Raw genomic sequence first — 19,209 nt, forward strand, 5'->3', positions numbered from 1 at the left:
ATTACGAATTATGCTGCTCTGAATATTTTCATAGAAGTCTTTGGGTAGACATAGGCTTTCATTTCTCTTGGGCATATACCTAGAAGTGGAACTCCTCAGTCCTATGGTAATTCTGCATTTAACCTTTGAAGAAATTTCCAAACCATGTTCCAAAGTGTTTGTATCATTTTACATTCCCACAAGTCACATAGGAGGGTTCTCATTTCTCCACATCATTGCCAACATTTGTTACTCTCCATTTGTTATTATTGTAGCCATTCTAGTGGGTGTCAAGTAATTTTTCACTGGATTTTGATTTGTACTTTTTTCTTTTAAGTTTATTATTTTGAGAGAGAGAGCACATATACACATGTACCCCCATGAGCAGGGGAGGGGCAGGGAGAGAGAATCCCAAGAAGGCTCCGCGCTGTTAGCATAGGGCCCGACATGGGGCTCAGTGTCACAACCGTGAGATCGTGACCTGAGCCAATATCAAGAGTCAGATGCTTCACCCACTGAACCATCCAGGTGCCCCTGATTTGTACTTTTCTAATGATTAATGGTGTTGAGCATTATGCATCTTTTCATGTACTTATCAACCATTTGTATAGCTCCTTTGGCGAAATTTTCAGTTTGTGACTGGGTTGTGTATCTTCTTATTACTGAGTTGTAAGAAGTCTTGATGTGTTCTAGATACGAGTCCTTTGCTAGGTACATGATTTGAAAATATTTTCTCCTAGTCTGTAGCTTGGATTTTCATTTCCTTAATGATATCTTTTGAAGAGCAAACATTTTTAATTTTGATGAAATCCAATTTATCAGTTCCCCCCTTTAAGGATCACGCTTTAGGTGTCAAATCTAAAAAGTCTTTGCCTAATCCAAGGTCATAAAGACTTTTCTCCATCTTCTAGAAATTGTATAGAGGAATTAAATTAGAAATCCATAAAAATAAGACATACTAAAGGGGCGCCTGGGTGGCGCAGTTGGTTAAGCGTCCGACTTCAGCCAGGTCACGATCTCGCGGTCCGTGAGTTCGAGCCCCGCGTCGGGCTCTGGGCTGATGGCTCAGAGCCTGGAGCCTGTTTCCGATTCTGTGTGTCTCTCTCTCTCTGCCCCTCCCCCGTTCATGCTCTGTCTCTCTCTGTCCCAAAAATAAATAAACGTTGAAAAAAAAAAATAAGACATACTAAAAAAAAAACCCCACAAACAAAACATACGGGAATTAAATAACACATTTCTAAATAATCTACCAGTCCAAGAAGAGACAATTAGGTAAATTAGAAAATATTTTAAACAGAATGATGTATTTCCATAAACATTTAAAAGGCAAAAAATATAAGAGGGCATTTCTTAAATGTTGCGCGTATCATTCGCCCTCTTCTCTTTCAGCTATTTACACACTTTTCTTCTCCAGAGTCAAAACTCTCAGCAAGAACGTTTATATTCAAGTATCCAAATTTACGTTTAGGTGCTCGTTTCTTTGCCTTAGGCTCCTCAGTAGCATGCGATGCAGCCTGTGGAGGCTTTGCTCCACCGGCATATACTTCCCGGGGGTCCCACTGAGCTCCTCGTGGCTCAATCCAGCAGAAGAAGAGCTTCTGTCTTCCTCTTACTTGTCCCCTCGGCAACACAAATGCCAGCTCTCCTCCTCAGTCTCTGCCCGCCATGTTTGTGCCTCTCCGCTTCCTTCTCCACCCCTTCTCCATCCCACGTCTTCAATGGGCGTGGGACCTCCTCCATCCCACGTCTTCAATGGCCATCCGCACGCAGATGATCTCACGCATATATTCCCAGCCCGGGTCCCTCCTCTGACTTCACGCACAGGGCCCACAGTCCTCCGCCTGCACCTTCGCTCAGCTGTTCTCAAAGGCCTCTGCAACTCAATCTGTCCGAATCCAAACTCGTGATCTCCCTCTCCCAGCCCAAGTTTTCTTTGGAAATCTTTTCTTTCAGTAAATGGTGCCATCTGCCCAGCCACCAGCCTGGAACCTAAGAGGCATCCAGGGTATATCCAATCCATCATTACATCTCATTGATTTAGTTTCACGTATCTCTCAGATAGTTGATATCCTCTCCATCTTAGCTAACACCATCCCTGTCTCTCCCCGGGACTACGGTCCAGCCACCTAGATAGCTTCCCCCAAATCCACAGGCACCCTCACTCAACCTGGGGTCAGAGAGCCTCATCGTATCACAATCATGTCATGGCACTCTCCTGCTTCAAAGGCTCTCATCATAATGACGAGACATTAATGTGGTGTAACTGGCCTATTTCAATCTCATCTCTACCCACTCTCTAGTCTCTTCTCTGAACCACACTCCGCCCCCAAACCATGTATTTGGGTCCTTTACTGGTTCCTTGCACCCCTCATTTCCCCCCTAACCAACCACGTGGCCTTTGCACATGCTATCTCTTCTGCCTGCAACATGGTTCCCTCCCCCTTTTGCCACGGCAATTCCCACTTACCCTCCGTATCTCTGTCACGCATCACTCCTACAGGGAACGCTTCCCTGACCTCCCTGACAAGGTCAAACACTCCAGTTATTACCAACTCCCATGTTTCTTTTTAGCACCCACTGCAGCTGCCATCTTGCCATTTCATTTGGGTGACTGTATGATTTGGGTCTGTCTCCCCAGTTAGAGTGTAAGTTCCACGAGGGCAAGTCCCACAGTTGGTTTTGTTCATTGTTGCACCCTTAGTGCCCGGCACGAAGCTTGGGCACATAGGAGCCACTGAAAAATACTTGTTGAATGCATAACTGAGTCATGGTAAGGTCATCCAGGGTGAAAATGGGACTGAAATGAAGAAGACAACGGCGAAGGAAGACACGTGGATGGCTTCAAAGAATAAAGGTGGGGGGTGACCAGTCAGGAAAATGGCCAAGGAAGAGGTGAAGATCACAGAGACAACGGTGGGTGCCCCCAGGGTGCAAGGCTGTATGAAAGTGGAGTGTTGTGGGGGTACAGAAGTAGGCATGGACAAAAGAAAAGCAAGTTCTCCCAGAGACCCACCCCCTGCCTGGGCCAAATTTTCTTCAAGAGAAACAGAAAGTGTCCCTCATAATCAGTATCCAAAGGGCTACGGCTTTTCTTAGGGGAAGCCAGAAAGCCATCACTTGCTAAAGGAAGTTGTCAGTCAGTGACAATGGGGCACACGGTACGCATTCCGGCTGGCCATCGAGTCCCCGAAGGTCTGCCAAGGTGCCACTACGGAGGACTGGGTAAACGAACACAGAAAGCTCTCTGCTCCCAAACTGTCACACAGCGTCTCATCAGCAGCTCTTTTTGGTTCTTTATCAGAAGCCGAAAAGCAGATCTTTGAGGCTCGAACTAAAATACTTCCCATGAAGACACGTACCTTGGTCCATCCAGAAAACTGGATAAAGGTGTCCTGGGGCAAGTCTGGGATCCCGCTGGGAATAGAGAAGTTCCCCGCGTAAAAGGCCGGGAGTGTGTAGTTGGACGAGTGGTGGGCAAAGGCTTTATTATCCTGACGGCCATGGTTACGGCCATGCCAGCCTCCCAGATGGCTGCGCACTGCATCCTCGGTGTCCAGCGGGAAGATCATCCAGTCCGTGAGGACACTGGAACCGAGGGTCAGGTTAGAAATAAGACCCTGTAAAGGAGAAACAGTAATGAGCTGGGGTGGGAAGAAAAAGGCGTCAAGTGTCTCTGTGTCCCTACCCTGAATTCTTAGGGAAAGCAAACTGGGATATGAAACACCAACAGCAAATGAGACTCAAATGAGGTGCACACCGAAGTGGCATCTTGCCTGGGGCCAGAACTTTCGACCCCGTGCCCGCCATGTTGAGTGCTTGGTTCAAAGTCATCGCTGAATGGAAGGGATGATGGAATCTATGGAATGGGAGAATGCGTGGAGTCAGGAATGCAGAAGGTGTAGTGGGGGAGGGGGGCAGACCCCACCCCTTCATATAACCAGGAGCAAGTCTTGGCATTGAGCCCCTCAGCAGCACTCGGGGATGATCGCACCGAGTCCGTTCACCGGCTGGGGAACTCAGTGAGCGGCGTAAACGAGAATACTTTGATATCTGGGAAAGGCTAGACACGAAGTGATGATAATGGTGACCCTCAGACCTGCATGCTGGAGTTACTCTATTTGTCCAGCGGGTTAGCGGGCTGGGGCGTCCCTGGCCCCATCGAGGCCTATGCTCATGGCTTGCCTAGCTTCCTCTTCCCTGCCTTTTACGTGGCGAACTTCTCTCCATTCCCAGTCAGGTCCCAAATTTCTCCCAGGCCACCTCTCGATACCCAGCCTCCACTGCCCACTTAGTAAATCCAATAAACATTGGCCAGGCAGCCATGTGCCAGGCTCTTTGCTGGGCACTACGGCCAGAGACTACACAAGAATGCCTGTCACTGCAGGGGCCAACGTGGCCTGTGACAGCCAAGCAGGAAGGCCACTAGCCACAGCCTGAGCACAAGGACTTTAACCGGGACATCTCTACTGGAGACAAAGGTGGCCCCTGCACGGTCATTCCCTAGGAGTGTCATTGCCCTGCCTCTGAGCCACATCAACGGGGTCAGGAAACAGTCCCACACACCTGTTCTGGCGTAAGCCGAGTGATGCCATAAATCTTTCCATGGGGGCCTGCTGTCCTCTAGCAGATGAGGAACTATCTGCGGGGAAGCCTGTATCTCAACATCCTTGCAGCTCGCGGAGCCTCGTGCAGAGCATGAGCCTAACAAACGTTTGCCGAATCATGCTCTGAAAATGTTTTCCAAGGAAAAACGTTTGGGCCGGGGCTAGCCACCCGGACACAGAGGAACCAGCAGGGGTGAGAGGCCACGCACCGAGGGAAAAGGCTTCCTACGCCTCAAGGCTTCGTCACAGACGGTCCACACCCAGCAAACGGGGCCGACCAAAGGCTAAGCTGGCTTGGTTGGCCACGAAGCCCCTTTCGAGAGCGAGGTGGGCTTTTTTAAGCAAAGGCAAAGCTCGGTGGAGAGGCTTCCTCCTTCTTTCTACAGGATGACTGAACCCGAACACGAGGGAAGGGTTCTCTTTGCAAAGCTCAACTTTCTCATCCTGCAGAGGAGGGCAGGTCCTCAAAATACTCGAGCTTTGAAGTTGCAAAACAAATCACGGTAGGTTCAATCACCAAACTTGGCAAAGTGTGTGTGTTTTTAAAAACCGCTTCTACGTGAACAGGGCTAGAGGAGAAGAATGTATGTGCGAGAGTTTTTAAATGGCTTTACAAAGACTTCCTCGGGTGGCACAGACACAGTCCTATCGACCTCGACAGCGAGGCTGGTCCTACCTTGAAATCATTGATGTATCTGCCATAGTTCACACGCCCCATGTTCTCCACCAGAAGGTCCAGAGTGGCTCCGGCTTGCCCTGTTATGTTCAGAGTGATCACGTAACTTCGCTCCAGGACTCCCTGGGGCACCTGTGGGGTCGGAGTCCGGTGGGAATTAACTGAGGTGAGAAGGGCAACAGAGCTCGGCTGGCTCAGCCGTCACACTCATTTTCCTGCCTTGAGGTGTCACCAGACTCGGGAGACAGTGCTCTGCCGGCCCCTTTGCCAAGCCACCGGCCAGGTGGCCAAGTTCCTCCAAACACTGCTTCCAAAACAGGCAACCCACCAGGCACAGCTCAGAGCAAGGGAAGGTCTAGGCTGGCTTCCTTTGCTCTGGGATGTTTGCTGCATGTCTTTTTTCTTTTAATTTTTTTTTATTACCTTTATTTATTTTTGAGAAACAGAGTGAGACAAAGCATGAGCGGGGGAGGGGCAGAGAGAGAAGGAGACACAGAATCCGAAGCAGACTCCAGGCTCTGAGCAAGCGGTTAGCACAGAGCCCGATGCGGGGCTCGAACCCACAAACTGTGAGATCACAACCTGAGCCGAAATCGGACGCTCAACCGACCGAGCCACCCAGGCGTCCCTACTGCACGTCTACTTTTAATAGAAAGGGAACGGACCCGACAACTCCAGGGGGGGATTCCTACTACGGGAGCCCCTCCGTGTTCTCACAGCACAAAAGGCAGTCATAAAAAGTGGCTTCTAAACAACGTGGAGAGATGAGACAAAAAATCAGATAAATGAGATAAAAATCAGAGAGTTAGGCGGAGTAGTCTCACCTCAAAATACCTGATAGGATGCATTAACCACGAAAATTATATAATAGAATGAGAACAAACAACTGAAGTTATACTGACTAGAATTCACGAAGACGACCCACCCCTAAACTGGAATTCAACACACAACGGCTGTCAGTATATACACGGGCAACATACACATGGTGTCCTAGAAACGTGCTCCCGCTGAAATGAAAGCCTTTGATCACAGCAGAATGGAAACATTTTAATTTAAAAATTTCTGAACAAATTTCCACGGTTAGAAAAATCTCTTCATGTGCTTTTTCACATGATTATTCCAGTGGAAGGAATGGAAATCCTCTCATGTTTCTTCCCTGCGCTGTGAAACAAAGTTCTTTGTGTATTGTGGCTATGATTACCATGAACAATCCTTCTGCATAGAATTTCTCATGCAGGACGAAGGCACAGAGTTAAACGAATCGCGGCTCCCGCGTGTTCAAAATGGGGCCTGTCCTCCAGGAGCAAAGGAGACATGGGTGACATCCTGTGGTTGGTCAGAGAGGACGGCCTGGGCTGGGGAGACCAGGAAGGTTTCCACGAAGGGGGCTGGCTTGAGCACACCCTTCCAGGTGCAGGCAGAGGGAGCAGGGGTGAGGCCACATCAGCAAGCAAGGGCCACAGCTAAGGGACATCGAGAGGAGGGGCAGAGCCGGAGTGTAGAAAGGTGCGCAATGGCCTTGAATGCCCCATTTCCAAGCACAGACCACACATCCCCCTGTTGGGGCAGACACACACAGCTCAGAGACAATTCTTACCCCGTCCACGGCGACATAGGCGCGGTCACGGACTCCATTGAGGGGTGATGACAGGGGTGTGGGGTTGCTGCAGTCTTGAGGGAGCGTTGTTCGGTATAGCACGAAACCAAAATACTGGTGACAAAAAGAAGGAAGAAAACTACATCACTCTTTCAAAAAAGATAGCCTGGCCACCTCGATCTGTGTGAAAGTGCCGTTTCTAGAATCGTAAGGAATAAAGTGTTTCTGTAGCCTCCAGCAAAAATTCAGTCTGAAAGAACTGGCTTAAATTTTTAGATCATACGCTCTCGTAGCAGTCGCAGCAAGGAATCCAGAAGAGCATTTTATCAGACACCCTTTTCCCACACAAGGAAATTTGCCCAGAATCACTCAGGGGGATCCTGTCATACATATCAAGAGGTTATTTACATTACCTCAAAAACACAACATAACACAGCAAACAAAGGCAAACGGGGGGCCTGACTGGCTCAATTGGTAGAGCATGTGACTTTTTAAAAATTTAAAAAGTGTTTTTAATATTTGCTTATTTTTGAAAGAGAGAGAGACAGGGTGTGAGTGGAAGAGGGACAGAAAGAGAGGGAGACACAGAATCCGAAGCAGGCTCCAGGCCCCGACCTGTCAGCACGGAGCCCGATGCGGGGCTCGAACCCACGAACCGCAAGATAATGACCTGAGCAGAAGTTGGACACTTAACCGACTGAGCTGTCCAGGCGCCCCTCGGTAGAGCATGTGACTCTTGATCTCCGGGTCATGAGTTCAAGCCCCACATTGGGTGTAGAGATTATTTTGAAATAAAATCTTAGGGGTGGCTGGGTGGCTCAGTTGGTTAAGTGTCCGACTTCTGCTCAGGTCATGATCTCACAGTTTGTGGGTTCGAGCCCCGCATCGGGCTCCTGTGCTGACAACTTGGAGCCTGGAGCCTGCTTTGGATTTTGTGTCTCCCCCTCTCTCTGCCCCTCCCCTGTTTGTGCTGTCTTTCTCTCAAAAATAAACATTAAAAAAAAAAAATCTTGAAAAAAAAAAAAGACAACGAAGCCAACAATGTTGGTGAAACATTTTCCAGGTTCTTGGGCTAAATGTGCTCTAACATACAAAACAAGAGTCAATCAGAAACTGTTTAAAGTGGAGGGACGGGGGTGGCGGGAACAGAGACAGTGAGAGATGAGGGTGTAACCGGTTGCTAAGTCAGAAGCCAGAGATGCTGGTACCCCTGGTCCGAAAGGAAGGCCCCAGACTATCAGCCGCAGCAACAAACAGCACCCTCGGCCTCAGCTGGTGACTTTCCTGCTCTGGATGTTAGGCAGGGTGAGTGGAACCAAACCTTGTCATCCAGGGGGATCCCACAGACATCCAGTGTGGGACAGAGAAAAAGTTCCTCACGTCTAGAGCCCAGAAAGCAAGGGAGTGTATGTCAGCAAATGTGAAGGGGATTGAGAGGAGGCGAAAAAATAAACACGTTAACCCATGTTCTTGTGTTGCAGGAAAGGGCTGAACTCAAGAAATGTCACTGGGGCCACCACCCAAGGCTTTATGCACAAGGGTGCCCTCCCTCCCAGACCCCAAATCTCCACCTTTTTCTTGTTTGTTTGTTTTTTTTCTATTCAAAGTAACTGAAGTGGTAAGTCCTAGCTCAGAGGCTGAGGAACACCGAGGAAGGGCTCCCAGGAGGGAGCAGAAGTCATAATGCTCCCTGCAAAGCTGGCTGCGGCCGCCGGGGTGGGGGTGGGGGTGGGGGTGGGGGTGAGGATGGGGTGGGGGCAGAGGAGCAGGGCTGCATCCCACTCCCTGCACCTGCGCTCTCCAGGGTTTCGCTGGAAATAAACACTCAGTGGGCTGGCCCCAGACCTGAAACAGCCAGGGCCCAGGGAGTGCCCCCAGTCCTAGAGCACTGCCTCGGCCAGAGATCACAGAGCCGAAGGGTCTGGCAAAGAACAGTGAGTGCAGATGTCTATGCATCAACCTGGAATTCACTTCCCAGCTTCCAGCTGCTCTAGTGACCTGACCGTGTCTTGTCCGAGACGCTCCCCTGCTTGGTGAAAAAGGCGGGTTGTATTTTCTCGAGGAAGACGCGGACGCAGCAGGTGTTGGCTGGAACGGGAGCAAGGATTCTACCCAGTGTTCATGAAAGGAGGGCTTAATTACTCATTGTATCGATCCAACAGAGTTGTTAGAACAAAATCACAAGTGTAAAAAGAGTAACCAGAGGCAAAATACACTAAGATTAGATACGCCACTGTCTTATTACCTTATGGTTCAGACACCTTCCAGAAGGGGATGTCCACAGAGAGTCATCAGGGGGATCCAGGTAAGTGTCCATTTCAAAAAATGGGGCTGAGATCCTAACTAGGTGTTCAAACTTAACATCACAACAAGGGGACAAAGTGGCCTCATGGACATCTTGACATGGCGCTCTGAGAAGGACACAGCCCCTTTGTCACGTCCATGCCAAAAATGTTTTACTGAATCTAGTCAGTGAGGGGAAGTCTACAAGACAACTGGCCCGAACTCAGAAATGTCCACGTCACGAGAAAGAGAGAGAGGGAAAACAAGACTTAGGAATAGTGACAGAGGAAAGAAGAAAAAAGGGACATTAGAACTAAACGCGATGTGTGATCATGGATCGGAAACTGGACTGAAAAAAAGTTAAGGGGTGGCTGGGTGGCTCAGTCGGTTACGCATCTGACTCGGGCTCGGGGCATGACCTCGTGGTTCGTGAGTTCAAATCCCGCATCGGGCTTGCTGCTGTCAGCGTGGAGCCTGCTTCTGATCCTCTGTGTCCCTCTCTCTCTGCCCCTCCCCCACTCCTCTCCCTCAAAAATAAATAAACATTTAAAAAAAAAAGTTAAGCTATATAGGACATTATTGGATACTTGACTATAGAGTGCATATTAAATAAGATTGTATCAACGTTAAATTTCTTAAGTGTGATCATCATATTGTGTTCATATAGGAAGATGTCCTTTTTCTTGAAAGATATATGCTGTAATATATAGGGGTGACGTGTCAGGATACTGACCACAAACTCAAATGGTTAAAAAAGGGCAGCTGACTGCATATACACACACAGACCCAACTGTCAACATTCAGTGAATCCAGGTGAAAGCTACATGGGTGTAAACTACACTTTCCTTGCAACATTTTTAGATTTGAAGATTTCCAAAATAAAAAGCTGGGAAAAAATTTTAAAATAAATATGAGGGGCAGGCACCTGGCTGGCTCAGTCGGCCAAGTGTGCAACTCTTGGTCTCAGGGTCATGAGTTCGAGCCCCATGTCAGGCGTGGAGCCCACTTAAAATAAATAAATAATAAATAAAATTCACACGAGGCAGTGCCTGGGTTAACCACATACACGCGGGCATGCATGTATGCACTGACAGGTGTTCTGCTCCCTTCAAAAGCAGGAAAAATCTCTAAGGACCTAGCCTATTGAGAACATGGCCCCTACACCTTTGAGCTAACTAAGGACAAATAATTAAATGGTCTTTTTGCGCATTAAGATGGTGGTTTTCCTCTAGTAATCAAGACTAATTAGATCAGAAATACAGTCAGAGTTATGTTGAATCAGGTTGAGCTATGCCTATTCAAGGCATGAGAAGAAAGGGGTGGGGGGAATCTAGGAAGGACCAGCCCACCGTGTGGTACTTAAAGCTACAGAGAGCCTGGAAATCGGTGGCAAATTTACACGGGACCTGATTTATCTGCCTACCACTTTAGCCCCTGCAGGGCAGTGCAGAAAGCACCTTTTTGTCAGTAGAAGAAGGGTGAAGCATTACCTCTGAAGGCCTACCTGTTTCACCTGGATAAACGTCAACGGATAAAGGCTTTTTATGGGCCCAGCAGGACACAGAACGTTCAGAGCGTCCTCCACCGTCTTTAACTGAAAAGAAACAAGACCAGCATTCACTCACTGTCACCTGGTCATCAGAGTGGAGGCTAATGCCATTTGCAAATTATCAAAGACATTACTGGATTGGACCAAATCCCTAAACAGACCTAAACTGTTAAAATTCCGCTCAATGCTGACCCCCAGTTGCCTTCAATCATCGCTATCCATCCCCTAACTCTCGATGAAAAATAACTCACGGTGGTCGTAAAGCGTGTCAAGCACATCTATTCGCAAATACAACCTCTATACAAAAGGCCCTTCAAATGAATGAAAACCAAGGCTCAGAGGCCGCCTCCTCTCTAAAGCCTTCCCCAGCATCCCGGAGGGAAGTAACCAGGACTGCACCTTCCTCTGAACTTGACCGTGGCCTATTTTCCACACCTGCATCATGTACCGGCCGCTTACCTTTGCCGTCCTCGCCGTTGTGTCAGCTCCTTAAGGGCAGAGTCTGTGTGGTGCTCACCCGATACCCAGCACAGAGTAGACACTCAATAAATGCTTACTACATTGAGCCCAGACGATCGTGTACTCTCACAACCCAGGAGGCTTATTCCGAGGTAGCAACAGGATGATGGCAGCTACCGATCGCTGAGTGCCTGCCGAAGCCCAGGTGAGCGCACCTTGCATGCACACCCCAGTGAATCCTTACAACCGCCGGCGGGGCAGCCATCACCGTCCCCAGGTCAGGGATGAGGAAACAGGTTCTCAGAGAGCCTCACAGGAGCAACAGCAGAGCCAAGGTCTGCAGTTAGGTTTGGCTCTGAACCTAGGACTTCCCGCGACTGACACTGGTTAGAAATTTTATGGACACTTTTGCAGGGATACCTTGCTGATGTGTAACATAAGGGAAAACAAAACCTTAAGTACAATTCCATCAGTTCAGCTACTCACATGGACGCTTTTCTATGTGGACAACTAAAGAAATTCCACTCACGGTAAACGGTTTATTCCATAAACCATGTCCTACATCAACTGAATTCAGTTGCGTGCTAATTTGCTGTCTTAAACTGTAAACATTTAGTTCATAAGGAAAAGCTATTTCTACTCACACAATTCTCCTTCATGGCAAATAGAATGTATTTTTGGTACTATGCTAGTTTTGTTTTGTTTTGTTTTAGCAATGTTGCTGTATTAAATATTTGTACCTATTTTCTGTTGCAGAAAAATACATTTCTCGCAGCTCCAAAACAAATCAACCTCCTCAAGTAGCCAGCAGCAAGGAGAAAAATAGAAGATACTCCATTTACAAGTGTGATTCAAGTCTGATCAAAACTAAAGAAAGATTCCTATCACGCAGAGAGACCACATTCTTTGTAGAATGTAACACACGTATCTGACGCTAGGTGGAAAATGTCACAGGAGCTCAACCAATCACAATATCAAAGGGCTTCACGAACGGAAAAATTATACAATCGTGTTTGGCATTTTGGTTAAAGATAAAAACTTACACTATTTTAGAATGTCAAGATTCTTAAGAAATGTGTAACTGCTTGTGGTTTTTTTTTTTTTTTCTCTTGTGAGTTAACAGATGTAGGAGTTAGGGATTATAAAAGGGGAAATCCTGAAGACACAGATGGTCAAAACAAATTGATTTTGGCTTACGTCACTCCCGACAATGAAATGAAATCTCCCTTCTTTTTCTCTTTCCTAGAATAAAATGTCTTCAACTCCTTTTTATGATTAATTTCTAGCCATTTTCCCCCTTGCTGTCCCATTTACCAAATAAACCAGAGCCCAAAAATCAGTACATGATTTTGAGATGGAGGGAAGCACACTACATGTGCAAAGATCTATGACAATGCCTGTGGCTTTGGAGAACTCCCTAAAAAAACGCAAATTATGGAAAAAGAACCTCACCAAGCATAACAAGGTGGCATGTTATTCCCACAAAGGTCCTGAAGCTGCTTTGGATAACTGGTAATTGAACCCAAATGACCTGAATGATGTACAAACGTCCACCCACTCCTGCTCATGCCCTGTGTGCTCACCCCGTCAATGTGACACATGCACGTCCCCATTTTCCCAGAAACCTCACCTACCCCATCAGTCTCAAAGAAAACCAATTCACAGAAAGATAGAACCAATTCCCCAGCGTGACACTTTCACTCACAACTGCTAAATTCCACCCCCTCACTCCCAACAGTTCTGTTATTTTCTTTCTTACCTTTTGCAGAGCAACTTTTCCATATGCAAACTTGGGCGTAGATGGAGGGATAAAACCTTCTGGTACTTTTTCAAACTAGAAACCAGAGTGGAGAAAGAAAAAAAAGAAAAAAGAAAAAAGAAAAGCTGTTAAACCCTCAGAAACGTAGCTGTACAATTCAGTTTTCAAAAGGAGGCTCAAAGACTCGAACAGTAGTGCGGGTGATTTTTGGAAAGGCAAAGGAACAAAAGGTTTCTCCCGCCAGACAGGGTTTGGTGAAGCTTTTACTGCCGTGTGTGTGCGTGCGTGTCTGTGTATGTCTGCATTGTAAACTCCAGGAATCATTCAAATAATTATAGAAGAAAAGACTTCAAAGCAGAGAGCAAAAACAAGGAGAGAGAATGAGGTGATGGCAGAAGGCTGGAGTTGGGGGGAGAAAAGGAAAAAGGCCCAGGGCCAAACAGAATCTTGAAGGGAGGTAGCCGTAAGTAAGGAAAAGTATTACTCGCAGGTTGAATCTTACTGATAGATTGAAGTTTGATATCAGTGTTAAATTTCCTGTGGTTATGTAAGAGCATATTCCTACCTCTTCTTATGAAACACACACTGAAGTATTTAGGGGTAAAGGTAAAGTATTTAAAGGTTACTGCATGTAACCCTCCAGTGGCTGAGAAAACCCAAGGGGGCAGTGAGGGGAAAATGATGAAGCACAGAGAGTGAAATGTTGACCTGGGTAAATCTGGGTGTGGAATACTCGAGCGCTCGATGTACTACTTTTATTCTCGAGACTTCTCTGTAAGTTTGAAATTTTTCTTAAATAAAAGCCAAAAACTAAAATAAAAATAGAACCTTACTATACACTAAGCGCACACACACACACACACACACACACACACACACACACACTTAAATTAGAGTTAGAAGATGGAAGTGCCAAGTCTTAGAAGTCTGTGTCCACCTCCAAGCAGATTGCATTATGACCTCACAGGCTCCCCACATTTTTTTCCTCCTCCATTCTTCTCTTCCTCCCTTCCTTTCCTTCGGTTTCCATCTCTTAAAATTATTTTTATTATTAGGTTTTTTAATTTTTAAGGTTTATTTTTGAGAGAGAGACAGAGTGCAAGTGGGGGAGGGGCAGAGAGAGAGGGAGACACAGAATCCGAAGCGGGCTCCAGGCTCCGACCTGTCAGCACAGAGCCCGACGAGGGGCTCGAACCCACGAACCACGAGATCATGACCCGAGCCGAAGTCAGACGCTTAACTGACTGAGCCACCCAGGCGCTCCTTGGTTTCCATTTTTTAAAGTACTTAGAAAGGAAGACGACAGACTGCTGTAATGAAAAGCAATAGTTTCCTGACTATTCTCTTTGTGCTATTCTTCAGAGGAAACCATTTTAAATCCATTTAATTTTTCCATTTTTGCATCTTTTACTTTCTATATTTATACTTATCTGCTATTTCTTATTTCATCCCTTGAACACATTATTGATTTCTTTAATACATGAGAATTTAGCCCACGTGTACGGTTCTGGCTATCTCTCTTTCTTGCCAACATGGTTATATCAGCATTTCTCTACTGGTTACCTTTGTAGCTTGAACTACTATACCTCTATTTCTTAGTTCCATCAATTAAGATGATCTTTTGTGTCCATACTTTTTTTTTTTCTTTGTAATTTTTTGTTTTAACGTTTATTTATTTTTGGGACAAAGAGAGACAGGGCATGAACGGGGGAGGGGCGGAGAGAGAGGGAGACACAGAATCGGAAACAGGCTCCAGGCGCTGAGCCATCAGCCCAGAGCCTGACGTGGGGCTCGAACTCACGGACCGTGAGATCGTGACCTGAGCTGAAGTCGGACGCTTAACCGACTGAGCCACCCAGGCGCCCCTGTGTCCATACTTTTTAAGATAAGTCTGTTTGCACCCTTTCCTGAGCTCTCTTCCCTACTCCCACCCCCAAATTATCAGTTATATTTTTACACTGTCAAGGTTAAAAAGTCTGTCCTGTACCCATACACCTTCCCACCACCTGTATAGTGACTCTAAATTCAAAATCAATCAACAGTGCTCACATGATTATAATTATATAAATATTACTCTCTGCAAAGCTAAGTAGTATGTATCATGATGAATGTTCTGTGTTCTTCGGCTTTTTGTGTTCTTCTCCTTCCCCTGGGGTTTCTAATTGCCTTTCTCTTTTCCTGTCTGCCTTTAGGATAGGAAGGGAAATTTTTTGAATTTTTGAATGTCTGAAAATGGCATATTAAGTCGATAATTTGGATGAGTATAGAATTCTATACTGAAAATCATCTTCCCTTAGAAGGCAAGATTTGCCCCCCCATATCATCCGGTGTGAGTCACCGGATGATTCTTGTTCTTTCAAAGGTGACTGGCTTTTTCTCTCTAGAAGCTTGTAAGTGCTTTATTCTCTATGTTTTCATTTTTTTCCAAGGATGTGTTTGGGTTTGTGTGTTTTTTACATTTATTATTCTGGGCAACTCAAATATCCTTTTTGGTTTTAGAAGAAAATTCTGTATTTTTTTAATATTTTCTTTTCTTCATCTTTTCCCCTTAAAAGTAAGTTAGACGTCCTAGATTGTTCCTCCGTATCTCTCATCTTTTCTCTACTTCGATCTGTCTTCTGGTTCTAATTTCTAGGAGATTATCTTTTTATTTTGGGGAAACCTTCTTTGTTCTTTAATTGCTCCTTTTTCAAAGTATCCCATTCTTATAGTGTGAAAGCAACATCTTTCCAAATGTCTCTAAAAGATAAATTTGAGAGGGTCTGCTCGGCTTTGCTTAAGATCTCTCATTTCTGTCCTGAATTATCTGTTGCCTTGAGGTTATTTTTCTGTCTACTTCATTTTGGTCTTTCTCTTTTCCTGTTCAGGTTTTATGGATGTCTTCAAACATCCGGCCACCCTTGGCCATCCATTCTTATTTAATGGTAATGCAAATGAATGCACCAGCATTTGCATAACCATCTTCTCTAAGCCAATCCTGCTCTGTGTACTATGGCAAGGTTTGTTCAGTGGGGAACTGTTTCAGGGTGATTGGGGAGGGAGTCAGACATGATATGTAAGGTTTTTGCTCTCAGGCTGCACACTTTTTTTTTTAATTCTAATTTTCTGACTATTAAAAAGATGCTTCCCTGACGGACAGTCCATTTGAAAGAGGGGTGGCAAAGTGGAGGACCTGATGGGAAATATGCAGTTCCATTAGCCTTCCCATTTTCAGCTGTTTCATTCTGTCTTTTGTCACATCTGCGTTTCCAGGACCCTGGTTCTCTAGGGTTCTTTAAGAGTAATCTACTCCCTGTTAACCTGTTTCTTTAAAAAAAAATTTTTTTTAATGTTTATTTATTTTTGAGAGAGAGACAGAGCATGAGTGGAGGAGGGGCAGACAGAGAGGGAGACACAGAATCGGAAGCAGGCTCCAGGCTCCGAGCCATCAGCACAGAGCCCAAAGCGGGGCTTGAACTCACGAACCGCGAAATCATGACCTGAGCCGGAGTCGGATGCTTAACCGACAGAGCCACCCAGGCACCCCTGTTAACCTGTTTCAATAATCCCCTTTCACACTCCCTGGGGACCTAGACTTCCTCATGCTACTTCCTTAGTCACCTACATCTATTTTTATTACCCAGAAATTTTTTGAAATCTCTTATGCATGGATAGTGCCCCTCTTGATGGCTTCATTTAAAAAAAATACCATTTTTAATCATTTAATAACATTTTGAAAGGCAGAAGAGATGAGTATGTGGTCAGCCATCCATCTTGAACTGTATTTCTAGTATTCAATGAATTGATAGTTCTGTGACATTTTTAAAGATTAAAAATTTTTTCTTAATGTTTATTTATTTTTGAAAGAGAGAGAGAGTGTGAGCAGGGAAGGGGAAGAGAGAGAGGGGGACAGAGGATGTGAAGCGGGCTCTGTGCTGACAGCAGTGAGCCTGACGTGGGGCTCGAACTCACGAACCGTGAAATCATGGCCTGAGCCAAAGTCAGACGCTCGACTGACTGGGCCACCCAGGCACCCCTCTGTGACATTTTTAAAAGAGCACATTAAAGGGGTGCCTGGGTGGCTCAGTCGGTTGAGCATCCGACTCTTGATTTCACCTCAGGACATGATCCCAGGGTCACGGGATCAAGCCCCGCATCAAGGCTCTGCGCTGAGCACAGAGGCTGCTTAAGATTCTCTCTCTCCCTCCCCCTGCCCCTCTTCCCAGCTGGTGTGTTCTCTCTCTCTCTCTCTCTCTCTCTCTCTCTCTCTCTCTCTCTCAAATAAACACAATGAGGAGCACCTGGGTGGCTCAGTCAGTTAAGTATCTGACTTCAATGAATTTGAGTCCCACATCAGTGAGCCTGAGCCCTGCTTCGGGTGAGCTCCGCTTCCCTCACTCCCTTTTCTCTCTGCCCCTCACTCACTTGCGCCCTCTCTCTCTCTCTTAAATAAAATAAAGTAAAATAAAATAAAATAAAATAAAATAAAATAAGCACATTAAAACGATCTTCATGATTCACATTAAAATGAATGTGAGGCCAAGTAGTTGTATCTGTGGATCTCAGACAGACAAGATGGGAAATCTCTCTTCCCAGCCTCCCTGACAGTCCTAAACCACACTCATTCTCCTGGGGCAGTCTCCCTGCCTCTTCCTCCAGCCCACACTCTGGCCAATAGAAGCAGCAAACACAAATCCACAGAGGGGAACTGAGAGTCGTCTAATTTGTTTGCTGAGGTCCCCTATTCACCTGCACATAGTAGTGACCATGTCGTATCTAACCCCGAAAGTCAAGGTGGAGTCCAGCGTCCAGTGTGAGCAGGGCTGCAATCTCCTCTATCACACTGGAAGAAAAAATCGCGGTACAGGCAGCTTTCCTTAACCTACACTGAGCTCACAGGGATGGAATGCTTCTGTACTAGTTTGGTCGTCTCCCTTGCTATGCACAAAGGTCCTTACAGTCCGTCATTGTATTTCCTTTTTAGAGGTGAGACTGGTGAACTTGCTCAAGAGAATCACAGGGCAAAGGAATGAGCTGGGATCTTGACCCCAAGTCGAGTGTTGTTTCTATCGTTCCACCTCACCTCCTTTATTGTACAACAGTACAAGAGACAGTGTCTCCTATTAATTAAACATAATTCCAGAGACAAAAACACCCCATGATACCTTTTCTCTTCCAGTTTTCCTCTTGGACCCTCTCCTTATGCACATATGCCATGAAAGATTAGAGACGGTTTTGTAATTTGCTACTGCTACTTACCCAAAGTACTTTTGGCATGTCTAAATACTGACAATAATTTTATTTATTGCATAATATATTCAATGTTTATTTTTCAGAGACAGAGAGAGAGAGAGAGAGAGAGAGAGACAGACAGACAGACAGAGTGTGAGTGGGGGAGGGGCAGAGAGAGTGGGAGACACAGAATCGGAAGCAGGCTCCAGGCTCTGAGCTGTCAGCACTGAGCCCGAAGCGGGGCTCGAACTCACAAACTGCGAGATCATGACCTGAGCCTGAGTCGGACACTTAACCGACGGAGCCACCCGGATGCCCCTACTGCATATTACATCCAAATGGAGGGGCGCCTGGGTGGCGCAGTCGGTTGAGCGTCCGACTTCAGCCAGGTCACGATCTCGTGGTTTGGGAGTTCGAGCCCCGCGTCGGGCTCTGGGCTGATGGCTCAGAGCCTGGAGCCTGTTTCCGATTCTGTGTCTCCCTCTCTCTCTGCCCCTCCCCTGTTTATGCTCTGTCTCTCTCTGTCCCAAAAATAAATTAAAAAACGTTGAAAAAAAATTAAAAAAAAAAAAAAAGAAGAAACAAATGGATACGACCATCCTTTCAGTATTAGGATTTAGATAATTTCCAATTCTTGATATTACAGATAGTGTTACAATGAACTTTATGTCTATAGCATCATCTTGGTTAAAAAAAAATATTTTCAATAAAGCACCAAGTGAAGAGTTACTAGGTCAAATGATATAAGCATTTTATATGAGTCTTAATAGAGCGTATGCCAAAGTTTTCACCAAATGTCTATACGTGTTTACATCTTCCACCCAATTGTCGATCTGGATGTTGGTTTTTTTAAATCAGTGGTAAGAGCTCATCATAATGTTGATATTAAGTCTCCATCTGTCTATCCCATTTGCCCCAATCTTCTGTCTTTTCTTTTCAACAAGCTTAGTGATTTTTCACTGATTATCTTATAGTAAAATCCTAATCTTGTATCAAACGAATTTAATGTTTCAGAAAAGGATAAATATTCCAAAACACTATTTCAGAACCTTAATTTATTTTTCTGTCATAATCTGTGCTTTAATCAGAGTT

General features: G+C 45.8%; 1 protein-coding gene and 1 long non-coding RNA gene across 10 annotated transcripts in view; both read right to left on the minus strand.

The window, feature by feature from the left end:
• The window catches only part of GLB1 (galactosidase beta 1), a 119,833-nt gene that overhangs the window by 48,099 nt on the left and 52,525 nt on the right, over positions 1 to 19,209 (minus strand). For all 9 annotated transcript variants that reach the window (NM_001009860.1, XM_045036320.1, XR_006584616.1 and 6 more), the window contains 5 exon segments: positions 3,339 to 3,596; positions 5,260 to 5,391; positions 6,857 to 6,970; positions 10,644 to 10,733; positions 12,907 to 12,981. In NM_001009860.1, coding sequence (NP_001009860.1) covers positions 3,339 to 3,596; positions 5,260 to 5,391; positions 6,857 to 6,970; positions 10,644 to 10,733; positions 12,907 to 12,981 — 669 coding nt within the window.
• Positions 1,248 to 3,332, minus strand: LOC123380196. Its single transcript, XR_006585709.1, has 2 exons — positions 1,711 to 3,332; positions 1,248 to 1,676 (listed from the first exon to the last, which is right to left on the minus strand). It is a non-coding gene; the product is annotated as an uncharacterized LOC123380196 (long non-coding RNA).

The sequence above is a fragment of the Felis catus genome, chromosome C2 (genome assembly GCF_018350175.1).
Source record: "Felis catus isolate Fca126 chromosome C2, F.catus_Fca126_mat1.0, whole genome shotgun sequence".
In the NCBI taxonomy this organism is placed as follows: Eukaryota; Metazoa; Chordata; class Mammalia; order Carnivora; family Felidae; genus Felis; species Felis catus.